This window comes from Pristiophorus japonicus, chromosome 5 (genome assembly GCF_044704955.1).
Source record: "Pristiophorus japonicus isolate sPriJap1 chromosome 5, sPriJap1.hap1, whole genome shotgun sequence".
NCBI lineage: Eukaryota > Metazoa > Chordata > Chondrichthyes > Pristiophoridae > Pristiophorus > Pristiophorus japonicus.
Genome location: NC_091981.1, coordinates 244,077,263 through 244,095,657, shown reverse-complemented (window position 1 = coordinate 244,095,657; position 18,395 = coordinate 244,077,263). Strand labels below are relative to the sequence as shown.

The following is an 18,395-nucleotide window of genomic DNA, read 5'->3' as shown; positions in this document are numbered from 1 at the left end:
TTGGACTGGGATAAGGCACTTTGGCTGGGGAAGGGATGCACTTGGACTGGGATATGGGACTTTGGCTGGCCGTTGTTGTCTTCTGGGAAGCTCTATCCTCTGTCGCTTCAGGAAGACAAAGTGGATCGAGTTACAATTTGCAAAGGCAATGAGACCTTGGGATGGGCAGTTCCAAATGACACATTCCTGTGAAATGTGGAGGGCAGAGAAATCAAGGGCAAAATTCAAAAAGGGCCAGATTACAACATAATTCTAAAAGGATAAAGACTGTTAAAAAAACAAGCCTGAAGGCTCTGAGTCTCAATGCGAGGAGCATTCTTAATAAGGTGGATGAATTGATTGCGCAGATAGCTGTTAACGGATATAATGTAATTGGGATTATGGAGACATGGCTCCGAGGTAACCAAGGCTGGGAACTCAACATCCAGGGGTATTCAATATTCAGGAAGGACAGACAGGAAGGAAAAGGAGGTGGGGTAGCGTTATTGGTTAAAGAGGAAGGACATTAGCGTGGCTGATGTGGAATCTATATGAGTAGAGCTGCAAAACACCAAAGGGCAGAAAACGTTAGTGGGAGTTGTGTACAGATGACCAAACAGTAGTAGGGAGGTTGGGGACAGCATCAAACAGGAAATTAGGGATGCGTGCAATAAGGGTATAGCAGTTATCATGGGCGACTTTAATCTACATATTGATTGGGCTAACCAAACTGGTTGCAATACTGTGGAGGAGGATTTCCTAGAGTGTCTAAGGGATGGTTTTCTAGACCAATATGTCGAGGAACCAACTCGAGAGCAGGTCATCCTAGACTGGGTCATGTGTAACGAGAGAGGATTAATTAGCAATCTGGTCGTGGGGAAGAGTGACCATAATATGGTAGAATTCTTCATTAAGATGGAGAGTGACACAGTTAATTCAGAGACTAAGGTCCTGAACTTAAAGAAAGGAAACTTCGATGGTATGAGACGTGAATTGGCTGGGATAGACTGGAGAATGATACTTAAAGGGTTGACGGTGGATAGGCAATGGCAGACATTTAAATATCACATGGATTAGCTACAACAATTGTTACATTCCTGTGTGGCGAAAGAATAAAAAAGGGAAGGTGGTTCAACGGTGGCTAACAAGGGAAATTAGGCAAAGTGTTAAATCCAAGGAAGAGGCATATAAATTGGCCAGAAAAAGTAGCAAACCTGAGAACTGGGAGAAATTTAGAATTCAGCAGAGGAGGACTAAGGATTTAATTAGGAGGGGAGAAATAGAGTATGAGAGTAAGCTTGCAGGGAACATAAAAACTGACTGCAAAAGTTTCTATAGATATGTGAAGAGAAAAAGATTAGTGAAGACAAACATAGGTCCCTTGCAGTCAGAATCAGGTGAATTCATAATGGGGAACAAGGAAATGGCAGACCAATTGAACAAATACTTTGGTTCTGTCTTCACTAAGGAAAACACGAATAACCTCCCGAAAATACTAGGGGATCGAGGGTCTAGCGAGAAGGGGAAACTGAGGGAAATCCTTATTATTCAGGAAATGGTGTTAGGGAAATTGAAGGGACTGAAGGCCGATAAATCCCCAGGGCCTGATAGTCTGCATCCCAGAGTACTTAAGGAAGTGGCCCTAGAAATAGTAGATGCATTGGTGGTCATTTTCCAACATTCCATGGACACTGGTTCAGTTCCTATTGATTGGAGGGTAGCTAATGTAACCCCACTTATATAAAAAAAAGGAGGGAGAGAGAAAATGGGGAATTATAGACTGGTTAGTGGGGAAAATGCTGGAATCAATTATTAAAGATGTAATAGCAGCGCATTTGGAAAGCAGTGACAGGATCGGTCCAAGTCAGCATGGATTTATGAAAGGAAAATCATGCTTGACAAATCTTCTAGAATTTTTTGAGGATGCAACTAGTAGAGTCGACAAGGGAGAACCAGTGGATGTGATGTATTTGGACTTTCAAAAGGCTTTTGACAAGGTCCCACACAAGAGATTAGTGTGTAAAATTAAGGCACATGGTATTGGGGGTAATGTATTGACGTGGATAGACAACTGGTTGGCAGACAGGGAGCAAAGAGTCGGGATAAACGGGTCCTTTTCAGAATGGCAGGCAGTGCCTAGTGGGGTGCCGCAGGGTTCAGTGCTGGGACTCCAGCTATTTACAAAATACATTAATGATTTAGACGAAGGAATTGAATGTAATATCTCCAAGTTTGCAGGTAACACTAAGCTGGGTGGCAGTGCGAGCTGCGAGAAGGATGCTAGGAGGCTCCAGGGGGACTTGGACAGATTAGGTGAATGGGCAAATGCATGGCAGATGCAATATAATGTGGATAAGTGTGAGGTTATCCACTTTGCTGGCAAAAACAGGAAGGCAGATTGTTATCTGAATGGTGACAGATTAGTAAAAGGAGAGGTGCAACGAGACCTGGGTGTCATGGTACATCAATCATTGAAGGTAGGCATGCAGGTGCAGCAGGCAGTAAAGAAAGCAAATGACATGCTGGCCTTCATAGCAAGGGGATTTGAGTGTAGGAGCAGGGAGGTCTTATTGCAGTTGTACAGGGCCTTGGTGAGACCACACCTTGAGTATTGTGTGCAATTTTGGTCTCTTAATCTGAGGAAGGACATTCTTGCTATTGAGGGAGTGCAGCGAAGATTCACCAGATTGATTCCCGGGATGGCAGGACTGACATCTGAAGAAAGACTGGATCAACTAGGCTTATATTCACTGGAATTTAGAAGAATGAGAGGGGATCTCATAGAAACATTTAAAATTCTGATGGGATTGGACAGGTTAGATGCAGGGAGAATGTTCCCGATGTTGGGCAAGTCCAGAACCAGGGGTCACAGTCTCAGGATAAGGGGTATGCCATTTATGACCAAGATGAGGAGAAACTTCTTCATTCGGAGAATTGTGAACCTGTGGAATTCTCTACCACAGAAAGTTGTTGAGGCCAGTTTGTTAGATATATTCAAACGGGAGTTAGATGTGGCCCTTACGGCTAAAGGGATCAAGGGGTATGGAGAAAAAGCAAGAATGGGGTACTGAATTTGCATGATCAGCCATGATCATATTGAATCATGGTGCAGGCTCGACGGGTCGAATGGCCTACTCCTGCACCTATTTTCTATATTTCTATGAAACTTCAGGGTGTGGCTTATCCTCCAAGGGGACCAATCAGAAACAAAGGGTGGAGCATGTTAGCCATTTTGGCAGTACAATTAACCGCACCCTTAAATATATTCAATGACCCAGCCACCACAGCTCTATGGGGTAGAGAATTCCAAAGATTCACGACCCTCTGGGAAGAAATTCCTCCTCATCTCAGTTTTAAATCGGCGACCCCTTAATCTGAAACTCTAAGCTCCTTGTTCTAGATTCCATCACAAGGGGAAACATCCTCTCTGCATCTACCCTGTCAAGCCCCCTCAGAATCTTATATGTTTCAATATCACCTTACATTCTTCTAAACTCCAATGAGTATAGGCCCAACCTGCTCAACCTTTCATCATAAGACAGCCCCTTCACCTCAGAAATCAATCTAGTGAACCTTCTGTGAACTGCCTCCAATGCAACTACTGTATATCCCTCCTTAAATAAGGAGACCAAAACTGTACGCAGTACTCCAGGTGTGGCCTCACCAATGCCCTGGACAGTTGTAGCAAGACGTCCCTACTTTTATACTCCATTCCCCTTGCAACATTCCATTTGCCTTCCTAATTACTTGTTGTACCTGCATGCTAACGTTTTGTGTTTCATGTACAAGGGCCCCAGATCCCTGTGCACCGCAGCATTTTGTAGTCACTCTCCATTTAAATAATAATTTGCTTTTTTATTCTTCCTACCGAAGTGAATAACCTCACATTTTTCCACATTATACTCCATCTGCCATATTTTTGTCCAGATCACTTTGCAGATTCTTTGTGTCCTCTTCACAACTTGCTTTCCCACCTATCTTTGTATCATCAGCAAATTTGGATCCATTACACTCGGTCCCTTCATCAAAGTCATTAATATAGATTGTAAATAGTTGAGGTCCCAGCACTGATTCCTGTGGCACCCCACTAGTTATAGTTTGCCAATTGGAAATTGACCCGTTTATCCCAAGTTTCTATTTCTGTTAGTTTGCCAATCCTCTATAAGAACATAAGAAATAGGAACAGGAGTAGGCCATACGACCCCTTGATGCTCCGCCATTCAATAAGCTGATCTGATCATGGACTCAGCTCCATTTCCCTGCCCACTCCTCATAACCCTTATCCCCTTATCATTTAAGAAACTGTCTATTTCTGTCTTAAATTTATTCAATGTCCCAGCTTCCAAAGCTCTCTGAGGCAGCGAATTCCACAGATTTACAACCCTCAGAGAAAAAATTTCTCCTATTCTCTGTTTTACATGGGTGGCCCCTTATTCTAAGATCATGCCCTCTAGTTCTAGTCTCCTCCATCAGTGGAAACATCCTCTCTGCACCCATCTTGCCAAGCCCCCTCATAATCTTATATGTTTCAATAAGATCACCTCTCATTCTTCTGAATTCCAATGAGTAGAGGCCCAACCTACTCAACCTTTCCTCATAAGTCAGCCCCCTCATCTCCGGAATCAACCTAGTGAACCTTCTCTGAACTGCCTCCAAAGCAAATATATCCTTTCGTAAATATGGAAACCAAAACTGCACGCAATATTCCAGGTGTGGCCTCACCAATACCCTGTATAGCTGTAGCAAGACTTCCCTGCTTTTAAATTCCGTCCCCTTTGCAATAAGGGCCAAGATTCCATTGGCTTTCCTGATCACTTGCTGTACCTGCATACTATCCTTTTGTGTTTCATGCACAAGTACCCCCAGGTCCTGCTGTACTGCAACACTTTGCAATCTTTCTCCATTTAAATAATAACTTATTCTTTGATTTTTTTCTGCCTAAGTGCATGACCTCACACTTTCCAACATTATGCTCCATCTGCCAAATTTTTGCCCACTCACTTAGCCTGTCTATGTCCTTTTGCAGATTTTTTGTGTCCTCCTCACAAATTGCTTTTCCTTCCATCTTTGTATTGTCAGCAAACTTGGCTATGTTACACTCAGTCCCTTCTTTCACGTCGTTAATATAGATTGTAAATAGTTGTGGTCCCAGCACTGATCCCTGAGGCACGCCACTGGTTACTGATTGCCAACCCGAGAATGAACCATTTATCCCGACTCTGCTTTCTGTTAGTTAGTCAATCCTCTATCCATGCTAATATATTACCCTCAACCCTGTGAACTTTTATCTTGTGCAGTACACCTTTTATGTGGCACCTTGTCAAATGCCTTCTGGAAGTCCAAATACACCACATTCACTGGTTCCCCTTTATCCACCCTGTTCGTTACATCCTCAAAATTCATTAACATTTTTACTTATCTTCCCGTTAGATTTATTAAACTCTGATTGATGTTTACACTGGTGCACTTGAAGCACTTGGTGCTGTAATGGGTGCTCTGTTCCACCTACCCCATTCACCGGTGCACCTTCATCTATCCGACCTGCGATCTGCAAACACTGAGCGGAGTCGGGCTGCGGCTGCTTTATTGGTTATAATAGCCGGGTTCTCGCGACAGCGCTTGTCCTGTTTGGGGCCGTCGCTCAGCAACGGCGGCGCGCGCTGGTCCCCATGGCAACCGCTCACAACGCAGCGGCCAGAGCGGTTCGGGCTCGGTCCGGCATTTTTGCTTCTGCGTTAGATAAAAGTGAGGCTGTTGGTCGGTGTGGCTGCGAGGAGTTGGTTGGTTTATTCTGGAAGCTCTGTATGAGTGGTTGGTTGGCGCTGAGCTGAGGAGAGGGCCGGCCGGGGTTAAGCCACAGGGCCTTACCTTCCAGAACCCGGCCGCCGGGCGGACTGCACGAAGAGTCAGACTTTGTCCAGTTAGTGAACGGACCTCGTTAACATTTCCGAACTCAGGACTTATATAGTTGATAGAAAAGGGGGCGGTGCGGGTGGACAGGGTGCCGGACCAATCCTCGATGCCGCCGGCTTTAAATTTAAACCATTTAAAAACATATATTGTCGCTGTTGTGCAGTGTAACGGGGCGCTGTGGCTGCTGATCTCTAGAGTGCAAAGGGGACATCAACCGCTTCACTCTGTCACTCGGTCGTTCCTTCGATGTTGGAGCAGCATCGACATATGTGTATTCTATTCAAATGGAAACGGTTTGAGAAAGGAAGCTCCAACAGTTGCTCTGGCCCCACATTAACCGTGCCCATCTCTTTTCGTTGCAGTCCCTGATCACCATGGGAGTAGCGTTGACTCGAGCAGCTCAGTGGACGGCGGCCGGCATCGGGGTCGGCAAGTTGGAATTTACCCCTCTGAACGTGACCCTGCTAAACAGCATTATTAAATTTGTGGAATATGTGAGCTCCAAGCACCCCCAGGAAGCAGCCTTCGTGTTTCGAGAACCTCTTGAATGGACGTCAAAATTGGAGATATCCGCATTTGGGTCGGATTATCAAATCAGGTGGGTTCCAGAGAAATTAGATTGTGTGCTGCTGCTATTATGCCGACAGAATTGTGCATGAGCGGAAGATTGATTTGTGGGGATATGTATTCAATTAAGAAAAACGTGTAGCTAATATTTACTGTGGAGGGGAGTGGGGCATGTATGGTATAAATTTTGACTATATTGAACATATTCGGTACCGGATTAAAAAAAACACTTGCAATAAATGAAACATAAATGTTGAGTTATAGTTATAACATAATATACACGCAAGCATTCTACTGTTGCATCTGAGTTCAATTTGGGAAAAGAACGAAGGTTCAAGATTTGTGTTCGTTGCTCCTTTTTGGAATCTATTTTGACTTTTTTCTTTTTTATGCAGTGCTTCACTGCTTAAATCTCACCCTTTTCACTTTCCTGATTTTGTTTAATTGCAACTGGTATTTTATTAAAAAAAATAAAACTAATAGCTCCATTGACAAAATTGAAGTAGAAAATATGCAATTAAGTTAAATGTGATTTTATTAGAGTTTTGATTTTTTTCAATACAGTCAAAATTGCTTTCTTCTGCATAATTTTTAAAGTTGGGTTCTCTACACATCCTTTATTCCACCACTTCTGTCTTGTACACTTTTCCAGCAGGTGATCTGGTCCCACCGCTGATTCATTTAGCTTTTGGGCCAGCTGCCAAGAGGCACACAAAAGCGACTACGGTTAATACATGGTGGGCTTTAATATATAAAAACTGAGTCCTTATTGATCTCAAATCACACGTCACCATTTTAACAATCTAATAATTGTAATTATTTGGAAAATATGCTGTGTTTTGTGCAAAATTTTAATCGTTGGTGTAGTAAATCCTCTGACATAAATACAGCTGCTCATTATTGCTCAATTTGATTGTGAGTTGGATGAAGAAAGATCCAGAATATGCAAGGTTTCTTTCTTTCCTTAATTTATTTTCCTTTATCCTTACAGTAAAAAGACTGTGGTATCAAAAGAAAATATAGATGGATCCGCCTTGATGAATTTTGTGGTTTCTACTGGTGTCATTAAAGTGTCCACCTTTAACCAGTTGGCTAAGCTGCTAGAAATAGCTCAGAAGGAAAGACTGAAGGAAACACAAGCTTGTCTGGAAGGTCAGTTTTATTTAATGACTTCCATGTTGTAGAAGGGATATTAATTGGTCTGTCATCATTATATATCCCTGTAGAATGTATTTATTTTTGAAACTACAATCTCCCCTGTTGTTATTTTAGTACCATTAATTAATTAAAATAATGAGATTCAAAAAAAAGTTCTGCAAAAATTTAGTGTAGGTTTGAAAATTCTGGCAATGATCATCTGACTTGCAGGTGATAAGGCACATTTGACAGCACCCCAGTGCTAACTGTGTAGCTCCACTTACTACCAAAGTGGTAATACTGCAGTTCCCATAAATTAGCAAATGTATTTACTGTCCAGCAAATTAGGATACACAATGACAAGCTAGTTGCCATTATCATGAAGGGTTTTGATAGAGTAAATAAGGAGAAACTGTTTCCAGTAGCAGATGGGTCGACAACCAGAGGACACAGAAGGAAGATAATTGGCAAAAGAACCAGAGGCTACATGAGGGAAAAAAGTTACGCAGCGAGTTGTTTCAATCTGGAATGCACTGCCTGAAAGGGAAGCAGATTCAATAATAACTTCCAAAAGGAAATGAGATAAATACCAACAAATAAAAGGGGTGGAAATTGCAGGGCTATGGGGAAAGAGCAGGGGAGTGGATCTAATTGGATAGCTCTTTCCAAGAGTAGGCACAGGCATGATTGGAAGAATGGCTTCCTTCTGTGCTGTATCATTCTATGTTTCTATGATTATTTAAATGTACTGCCTCTACAAATACCTTCATGTGTGCTAATGAATATTATCAAATGAAAATTAACATGATAAAAGAAAGAACATAAGAAATAGCAGCAGGAGTAGGCCATTTGGCCTCTCAAGCCTGCTCTGCCATTCAATAAGATCATGGCTGATCTGATTTTGGCCTCAACTCCACTTCCCCGTCCGCTCCCCATAAACCCTTGACTCCCTTATCGTTCAAAAATCTCCCTCTTCCCACCTTAAATATATTCAAAGACCCAGTCTGCACAGCTCTCTGGGGCAGAGAATTCCAAAGATTCACGACCCTCTGAGAGAAGAAATTCTTCCTCATTTCTGTTTTAAACGGGCGACCCCTTATTCTGAGATGATGCCCACTAGTTCTAGATTCCCCCATGAGGGGAAACATCCTCTCTGCATCTACCCTGTTAAGCCCCCTCAGAATCTTATATGCTTCAATAAGATCACCTCTCAGTCTTCTAAACTCCCTTGAGTATAGGCTCAACCTTTCTTCATAAGACAACCCTTTCATCTCAGGAATCAATCTCGTGAACCTTCTGTGAACTACCTCCAATGCAAGTATATCCCCATTTAAATAAGGAGCCTAAAACTGTACGCAGTACTCCAGGTGTGGTCTTGCCAACACCCTGTACAGTTGTAGCTGGACATCCCTACTTTTATACTCCATCCCCCTTGCAATAAAGGTGAACATTCCATTTGCCTTCCTAATTACTTGCTGTAACTGCATGCTAACCTTTTGTGTTTCATGTACAAGGACCCCCAGGTCCCTTAGTACTGCAGCATTTAAATAATAATTTGCTTTTCTATTTTTCCTACCAAAATGGATAACCTCACATTTTCCCACATTACACTCCATCTGCCAAATATTTGCCCACTCATTTAGCCCATCTAGAACCATTTTGCAGATTCTTTGCGTCCTCCTCACAACTTGCTTTCCCATCTATCTTTGTATCATCAGCAAATGTGGCTAAATTACACTCGGTCCCTTCATCTACAATATCGGTTGTAAATAATTGAAGCCCCAGTACTGAGCCCTGCGGCACCCCACTAGTTACAGTTTGCCAACCTATAAATGACCCATTTATCCCAACTCTCTGTTTTCTGTTAGTTAGTCAATCCTCTATCCACGCTAATATATTCCTCTCAACCCCGTGAACTTTTATCTTGTGCAGTAACCTTTTATGTGGCACTTTATTGAACGCTTTCCGGAAATCTAAATATACGACATCTACTGTTTCTCCATTATCCACCCTGCTTGTTACATCCTCAAAGAACTCCAGCAAATTTGTCAAACATGATTTCCCTTTCATAAAACCATGCTGACTCAGCTTGACAGCATTATGATTTTCTAAAGGGCCAACTACTACTACTTTAATGATGGGCTCCAGCATTTTCCCAATGACAGATGTAAGGCTAACTGGTCTATAGTTTCCTGCTTTCTGTCTGCCTCCTTTCTAAAATGGGGCATTACGTTTGCAGTTTTCCAGTCCACTGGGACCTCACCAGAATCCAGGGAATTTTGATAGATTACAACCAGCGCATCCACTATCTCTGCAGTTACCTCTTTTAAGACCATAGGATACAAGCCATCAGGTCCAGACAGCCTGTCCACCTTTAGACCCATTAGTTTGCCTCATAGTTTTTCTCTAGTGATAGTGATTGTTTTAAGTTTACCACCCCCTCCCCCCCCCATAGCCCCTTGATTATTAATTATTGGGATGTTTTTAGTGTCTTCTACCATGAAGATCGATACAAAATATTTGTTCAAAGTCTCTGCCATTTCCTTGTTCCCCATTATTAAATCCCCAGTCTCATCCTCTAAAGGACCAACATTCACTTTAGCACCTCTCTCCCTTTTTATATACCTGTAGAAGCTCTTGTTGTCTGTTTTTATATTTCTTGCTAGTTTACTCTCATAAGCTATCTTTGCTCTCTTTATCATTTTTTTCTAGATGTCCTTTTGCTAGTTTTTTAACAATTTCCCAATCCTCTGGCCTTCCACTATTCTTTGCAACATTGTATGCCTTTGTTTTCAATTTGATACCATCCTCTACTTCCTTCGTTAGCCACGGATGGTTCATCCTTCTCTTAGTCTTTCTTTCTCATTGGCATATATCTTTGCTGAGAGTTATGAAATATCTCGTTAAACTTTTGCCGCTGCTTTTCTACAGTCTTGCTCTGTAATATATTTTCGCAGTCCACTTTAACCAACTCTGCCTTCATACCTTTGTAATTGCCTTTATTTAAGTTCAGGACACTAGTTTGAGACCTAGCTTTCTCGCCATCAAACTGAATTTGAAAATCTACCATGCTATGATCACTCTTCCCAAGAGGTTCCTTCACTACGAGATCATTAATGATTCCAGACTTGTTACACATTACCAGATCTAAAATAGTCTGCTTCCTGGTTAGTTCCACAATGTATTGCAAAAATCCAACCCGCATATGAACTCATCCTCAAGGCTACCTTTGTCAATTTGATTTGTTCAATCATTATGAAGATTAAAATCGCATATGATTATAAGAAATAGGAGCAGGATTAGGCCATTTGGCCCCTCGAGCCTGCTCTGCCATTTAATATCATGGCTGATCTGATCATGAACTCAACTCCACTTCACTGCCCGCTCCCCATAACCTTTACTCTCTTATTTCTCAAAAATCTGTCTATCTCCGCCTTAAAGATATTCAATAACCCAGCCTCCACAGCTCTCTGGGGCAGAGAATTGCATAAGAACATAAGAATTAGGAACAGGAGTAGGCCATCTAGCCCCTCGAGCCTGCTCTGCCATTCAACAAGATCATGGCTGATCTGGCTGTGGACTCAGCTCCACATACCCGCCCACTCCCCATAACCCTTAATTCCCTTATTGGTTAAAAATCTATCTATCTGTGACTTGAATACATTCAATGAGCTAGCCTCAACTGCTTCCTTGGGCAGAGAATTCCACAGATTCAAAACCCTCTGGGAGAAGAAATTCCTTCTCAACTCGGTTTTAAATTGGCTCCCCCGTATTTTGAGGCTGTGCCTCCTAGTTTTAGTCTCCTCGACCAGTGGAAACAACCTCTCTGCCTCTATCTTGTCTATCCCTTTCATTATTTTAAATGTTTCTATAAGATCACCCCTCATCCTTCTGAACTCCAACGAGTAAAGACCCAGTCTACTCAATCTATCATCATAAGGTAACCCCCTCATCTCTGGAATCAGCCTAGTGAATCGTCTCTGTACCCCCTCCAAAGCCAGTATATCCTTCCCTAAGTAAGGTGACCAAAACTGCATGCAGTACTCCAGGTGCGGCCTCACCAATACCCTATACAGTTGCAGAAGGATTTCCCTGCTTTTGTACTCCATCCCTCTCGCAATGAAGGCCAACATTCCATTCGCCTTCCTGATTACCTGCTGCACCTGCAAACTAACTTTTTGGGATTCATGCACAAGGACCCCCAGGTCCCTCTGCACCGCAGCATGTTGTAATTTTCCCCATTCAAATAGTATTCCCTTTTTTTTGTTTTTTTCCCCAAGGTGGATGACCTCACACTTTCCGACATTCTATTCCATCTGCCAAACCTTAGCCCATTCGCTTAACCTATCTAAATCTCTTTGCAGCCTCTCTGTGTCCTCTACACAACCTGCTTTCCCACTAATCTTTGTGTCATCTGCAAATTTTGTTACACTACACTCTGCCCCCTCTTCCAGGTCATCTATGTATATTGTAAACAGTTGTGGTCCCAGCACCGATCCCTGTGGCACACCACTAATCACCGATTTCCAACCCGTAAAGGACCCATTTATCCCGACTCTCTGCTTTCTGTTAGCCAGCCAATTCTCGATCCATGCTAATACATTTCCTCTGACTCCGCGTACCTCTATCTTCTGCAGTAACCTTTTGTGTGGCACCTTATCGAATACCTTTTGAAAATCTAAATACACCACATCCATCAGTACACCTCTATCCACCATGCTCGTTATATCCTCAAAGAATTCCAGTAAATTAGTTAAACATGATTTCCCCTTCATGAATCCATGCTGCGTCTGCTTGATTGCACTATTCCTATCTAGATGTCCCGCTATTTCTTCCTTAATGATAGTTTCAAGCATTTTCCCCACTACAGATGTTAAACTAACCGGCCTATAGTTATCTGCCTTTTGTCTGCCCCCTTTTTTAAACAGAGGCGTTGCATTAGCTGCTTTCCAATCCGCTGGTACCTCCCCAGAGTCCAGAGAATTTTGGTAGATTATAACGAATGCATCTGCTATAACTTCCGCCATCTCTTTTAATACCCTGGGATGCATTTCATCAGGACCAGGGGACTTGTCTACCTTGAGTCCCATTAGCCTGTCCAGCACTACCCCCCCAGTGATAGTGATTGTCTTCATGTCCTCCCTTCCCACATTCCTGTGACCAGCAATTTCTGGCATGGTTTCTGTGTCTTCCACTGTGAAGACCGAAGCAAAATAATTGTTTAAGGTCTCAGCCATTTCCACATTTCCCATTATTAAATCCCCCTTCTCATCTTCTAAGGGACCAACATTTACTTTAGTCACTCTTTTCCGTTTTATATATCTGTAAAAGCTTTTACTATCCGTTTTTATGTTTTGCGCAAGTTTACCTTCGTAATCTATCTTTCCTTTCTTTATTGCTTTCTTAGTCATTCTTTGCTGTCGTTTAAAATTTTCCCAATCTTCTAGTTTCCCACTAACCTTGGCCACCTTATACGCATTGGTTTTTAATTTGATACTCCTTAATTTCCCTGGTTATCCACGGCTGGTTATCCCTTCTCTTACCATCCTTATTTTTCACTGGAATATATTTTTGTTGAGCACTCTGAAAGAGCTCCTTAAAAGTTCTCCACTGTTCCTCAATTGTGCCACCGTTTAGTCTGTGTTTCCAGTCTACTTTAGCCAACTCTGCCCTCATCCCACTGTAGTCCCCTTTCTTTAAGCATAGTACGCTCGTTTGAGACACTACTTCCTCACCCTCAATGTATTACAAATTCAACCATACTGTGATCACTCATTCCGAGAGGATCTTTTACTAGGAGATCGTTTATTATTCCTGTCTCATTACACAGGACCAGATCTAAGATAGCTTGCTCCCTTGTAGGTTCTGTAACATACTGTTCTAAGAAACAATCCCGTATGCATTCTATGAATTCCTCCTCCAGGCTACCCCGTGCGATTTGATTTGACCAATCGATATGTAGGTTAAAATCCCCTATGATTACTGCCGTTCCTTTTTTACATGCCTCCGTTATTCCCTTGATTATTGCCCGCCCCACTGTGAAGTTATTATTTGGGGCCTATAAACTATGCCCACCAGTGACTTTTTCCCCTTACTATCTCTAATCCCCACCCACAATGATTCAACATTTTGTTATTGCTGCATCTTACTTATAAGCTTCCATTATTTCTTGATTTTTACTCTGTCCTACAGTGTGGCTACTGTTTGGGGGCGTGTAGACCACTCCACCAATGACTTATTTCCTTTTATTATTTCTTATCTCCACCCAAACTGATTCTACATCTTGCTCTTCTGAGCCAATATCATTTCGCACTACTACACTGATCTCATCCTTTATTAACAGAGCTTGCATTTATAAAACACCTCGGGACTTCCCAAATGCTTCAAACCAGTTAACTACATAGCTGCTGGTTGTAAGTGAATGGTGAGCATGTTGCTCACGGCCAAACTTATTATTTTCATGAAACAGTTCTGAGGGTTATTTAAGAAAAAAGAATTGCCATGAGAATGTCAGAAGGACATTTTGAAACACACTGGCCTGGATTTTGCGGTTACTGGGGAACGAACAGCGTTCACCGTTCATTATGCTTACAGCTGCCCACAGACTTTTTGTAGGCTTTTGAGTGCCAACTTGCAGTCATTGGGATTCCAATACAGTGCAGGACACTCTACATGCGATCTGGGACCTGTGAACAGGGAAAGCAACAGCGTGTCTCCTCAACCAATCAATGTGTTTGGGTGCTGTGGTGTGGTTGTCATGGTAGAATAGCTGGCAGTGTGTGCATACAGTGAGATGTGGGTGTGAAGCTTGTAGCAATGCTAAGTGTGTGAGGGTGAGGTGAAGCTATTAATGTTAGGAATGAGTTCTGATTGATAGAGATTGTAGGTAGGTGAGTGTTTAAGGTGTGGAACATTGAGCAATGTGTGTGGCTAGTGGTGCAGTTGGTAGGATATGGCATTTGAAGTTGCATTCAATGACCGTGACCACTTGTGTGAGGTAATTGAACTTTTTGCGGCACTGCATCTAGGTCTTCGGGGCTTGACTCCTGGCATTTACCAGTACGCTATCTGCTCTCATTTACCTTCTGAGAGTGTGTCTGGAGGGCCGCCTTGTGCCCTGAGGAGAGAGCACATCTTTCCTACTCTCCACCTTCTCCACCAAGCCCTCCAGTGCAGTATTGGAAAATCTTGGAGCCTGTTTTCTGCGATGTGAATACTTTCCATCTGTCTTCATGGCAGAAAACGCAAAAAACATTCCAGAAATAATGCGGAACCAAGGGTCGAGAGAGAATGAGGAACTTAAAGAATCAGTATAAAGACATAGTTCTGGAGAAATTAATGGTACTAAGTGGTAACAAATCCCTGGACCTGATTACCTGAATCCTAGGGTTTTAAAAGAGGTAGCTGCAGAGATAATGGATTAATCTTCCAGAATTCCCTAGAACAGCCCCCAAGGATTGGAAGGTAGCAAACATAACCCCGCTATTTAAGAAAGGAGGAAGAGAAAAAAATGGGGAACTATAGGTCAGTTATCCTGACACAGTAGTTGGCAAAATGCTAGAATCTATTACTAGGGACGTGGTAACAGGGCATTTAGAACATCGTAATATGATTGGGCAGAGTCAACATGGTTTTATGAAAGGGAAACCGTGTTTGACAAGTTTTTTGAAGATTTAACTAGTAGGATGGATAAGGAGGAACCAGTGGATGTATTGTATTTGGATTTTCGAAAAGCATTCGATAAGGTGCCACATGAGGTTATTACACAAAATTAGGACTCATGGGATTGGGGGTACTATATTAGCATTGACTGACGATTGTTTCATGCACAGAAAACAGAGTAGAAATAAATGGGTTGGCAGGCTGTAACGAGTAAGGTACCACAAGAATCAGGGCCTCGGCTATTTACAATCTATATTAATGACTTGGATGAAGGGACTGAGTGCAATGTATCCAAGCTTTCTGGGAAATTAGGTGGGAAAGTAAGCTGTGAGGAGGGCGTAAAGAGGCTGCAGTGAGATATAGACAGGTTGCGTCAGTAGGCAAGAACATGACAAATGGAATACAATGTGAAGTTATCCACTTTGGTAGGTAAAACAAAAAAACAGAAATTCTTTGAATGGTGAGTGACTGAAAAATTTTTGCATTCAGAGAGAGCTGGGTACAGCAAACAATTAGGAAAGCAAATGGTATGTTGGCTTTTGTTACAAAGGGATAAGAGTAAAGAAGTCTTACTATAATTATACAAGGCATTCGTGAGACCACACTTGGAGTACTGTGCACAGTTCTGGTCTCCTTACCCAAGGAAAGACATACCTTGCATAGAGGGCGTGCAATGAAGATTCATTAGACTGGTTTCTGAGATGAGGGGATTTCCCTGTGAGGAGAGATTAAGTAGACGAGGCCTATGTTCCCTCGAACTTAGAAGAATGAGAGGTGATCCAATTGAAACGTATAAAATTCTTGAGGGGTTTGACAGGGTTAATGCTGAGAAAATGTTTCCACTGGCTGCGGAATCGAGAATATGGGGGTCACAGTCTCAGAGTAAGGAGTCGGCCATTTAGGACTGAGAGGAGGAGAAATTTTTTCACTCAGTGTTGTGAATCCTTGGCATTCTCTACCCCAGAGAGCTGTGGATGCTCAATCATTGAGTATATTCAAGAAAGAGGTCGATTTCATTTTTGGGAATTAAGGATATGGGGATAGTGCGGGAAGGTGAAGTTCAGGTAGAAAATCAGCCATGATGTTGTTGAATGGCGGATCAGGCTCGAATCCAGCTCCTATTTCTTATCTGCCATTATTCACTTCCAGGTCGGAATCTCTTCAACCTCTACTCCCAGCATCTGCTCCAGCCACAATGTATCTCCCCTTTAACTGGTACAGGCTGGCTTTAAGTAGTGCAGGCTAGCTTTAAGCGTTGCTAACCTTTCATGGTTTTGGGCTCTTGCTGATGCGTGCAGCCAATGAACAGCATGGTTAGTGCTGGATGCACGCTACAATCATTTAAATGAGTTGGTAGCACAAAGTTGGCATGGACTCAACGGGCGTGGGTTAGTCATGTATCGTGATCCCTGTGCCCGTTTTCGGGGGTAATCGAATTTTGCGGCCGTAGTCAAAAGCTGGAAGTATAAATTGGAGTACTTAATTCAATGTAAAATCATGTACAGAAAGCAAAATAAAGAGAGGGAATACAGATCGGATTAAGAGAGAGATAAAAGACACATGAAGAGAAAGTTTTAATTCAAATTTAAATCTCCAGCAATAATTAAAATCGGAATTAATGGGAGAAAGATGAGGATGCTATTTGGATGTGAAGAGGATAATGAAAGGGCTGCAAGAATTAGGTAAAAGGGACAGTTCAAGTGAGAAGTTTTTAAGGAATTTGTTGAAAGCATTAGAAAAGTGACAAGGCGGGTGAATGTAAGAAGGGAGTTTCACATAACCATGAAAAAGCAGGTAGCAAGGGTGGAGCAGAAGAAGTGGGAAGCCAGGAGTAATGTGGTGTTGGAAAGCAGATGTATGTAAGGATAGATGACTGGACGAGATCACCTGAGGGAGAGCCATACAAAGCAATGGTTTCAAGGTGAGTGTGAGGCTTGGCAAAGACAGAGTGGATGGGAGTGTGCAACTTTGGGTAGGTGAGAATGCGGGCTGTGGCATTCTGGATGTAATTTGTAGAAGTTGTAGGTAGGGAAACCAGTTAGGAGTGCATTAGAAGTGTCCAGTCTGGAGGGGTGTATTTGAAATTTTGCAATAGAGGGGGAGAGAGAGAGAGAGAGAGAGAGAGATAGAGATGGAAACTGTTTAGGAAATGGAAGAAAGCAGCCTTTGTAATGGAATAGATGTGCGGAAGGAGCTCTACTTGGTATTAAGCTATATCCTAAGGTTTTGTACCTCCAGACTTGGTCTAGAATGGCAGCCTAGCAGGTTGATGAAGTTGAAGCCAGAGGCACATAGCTACTGATGGGAGCGGAAGAAGATATTTCAACACCAGTAACATTCAGGTTTTAATGGCCATCTTTATGCCTTCTGATTATTTTCTCTTCGGTTTTTGCATTTTTTTCAAAATGGGAAAAGACCTTTGTATTTGTATATCTGAAAATGGAGCCAGTTGTTTGTGTACAAGTGCAGATGTTGAAACTAGCACACACATTTGTAGAAATTAAAGCACCGAAGAATGCCAATCTGTGTTGTGTCTGTACTGCTTTAACATAGAAACATAGAAAATAGGTGCAGGAGTAGGCCATTCGGTTCTTCGAGCCTGCACCACCATTCACTAAGATCATGGCTGATCATTCACCTCAGTACCCCTTTCCTTCTTTCTCTCCATACCCCTTGATCCCTTTAGCCGTAAGGGCCATATCAAACTCCCTCTTGAATATATCCAATGAACTGGCATCAACAACTCTCTGCGGTAGGGAATTCCACAGGTTAACAACTCTGAGTGAAGAAATTTCTCCTCATCTCAGTCCTAAATGGCTTACCCCTTATCCTTAGACTATGTCCCCTGGTTCTGGACTTTCCCAACATCGGGAACATTCTTCCTGCATCTAACCTGTCAGAATTTTATATGTTTCTATGAGATCCCCTCTCATCCTTCTAAACTCCAGTGAATACAGGCCCAGTCGATCCAGTCTCTCCTCATATGTCAGTCCTGCCATCCCGGGAATCAGTCTGGTGAACCTTCGCTGCACTCCCTCAATAGCAAGAACATCCTTCCTCAGATTAGGAGACCAAAACTAAACACAATATTCCAGGTGAGGCCTCACTAAGGCCCTGTACAACTGCAGTAAGACCTC

At 42.5% G+C, this 18,395-nt stretch overlaps 1 protein-coding gene across 5 annotated transcripts in view; it reads left to right on the top strand.

Annotated features, from left to right (window-relative positions):
• The first annotated feature begins 283 nt into the window (after positions 1 to 283).
• The window catches only part of odad2 (outer dynein arm docking complex subunit 2), a 671,461-nt gene continuing 653,349 nt past the window's right edge, over positions 284 to 18,395 (top strand). For 2 of the 5 annotated variants that reach the window (XM_070881480.1, XM_070881476.1), the window contains exons 1-3: positions 5,584 to 5,724; positions 6,255 to 6,490; positions 7,451 to 7,611. In XM_070881480.1, coding sequence (XP_070737581.1) covers positions 6,267 to 6,490; positions 7,451 to 7,611 — 385 coding nt within the window. In that variant the 5' untranslated portion in view covers positions 5,584 to 5,724; positions 6,255 to 6,266. The other 3 variants (XM_070881478.1, XM_070881479.1, XM_070881477.1) reach the window with 3 other exon arrangements.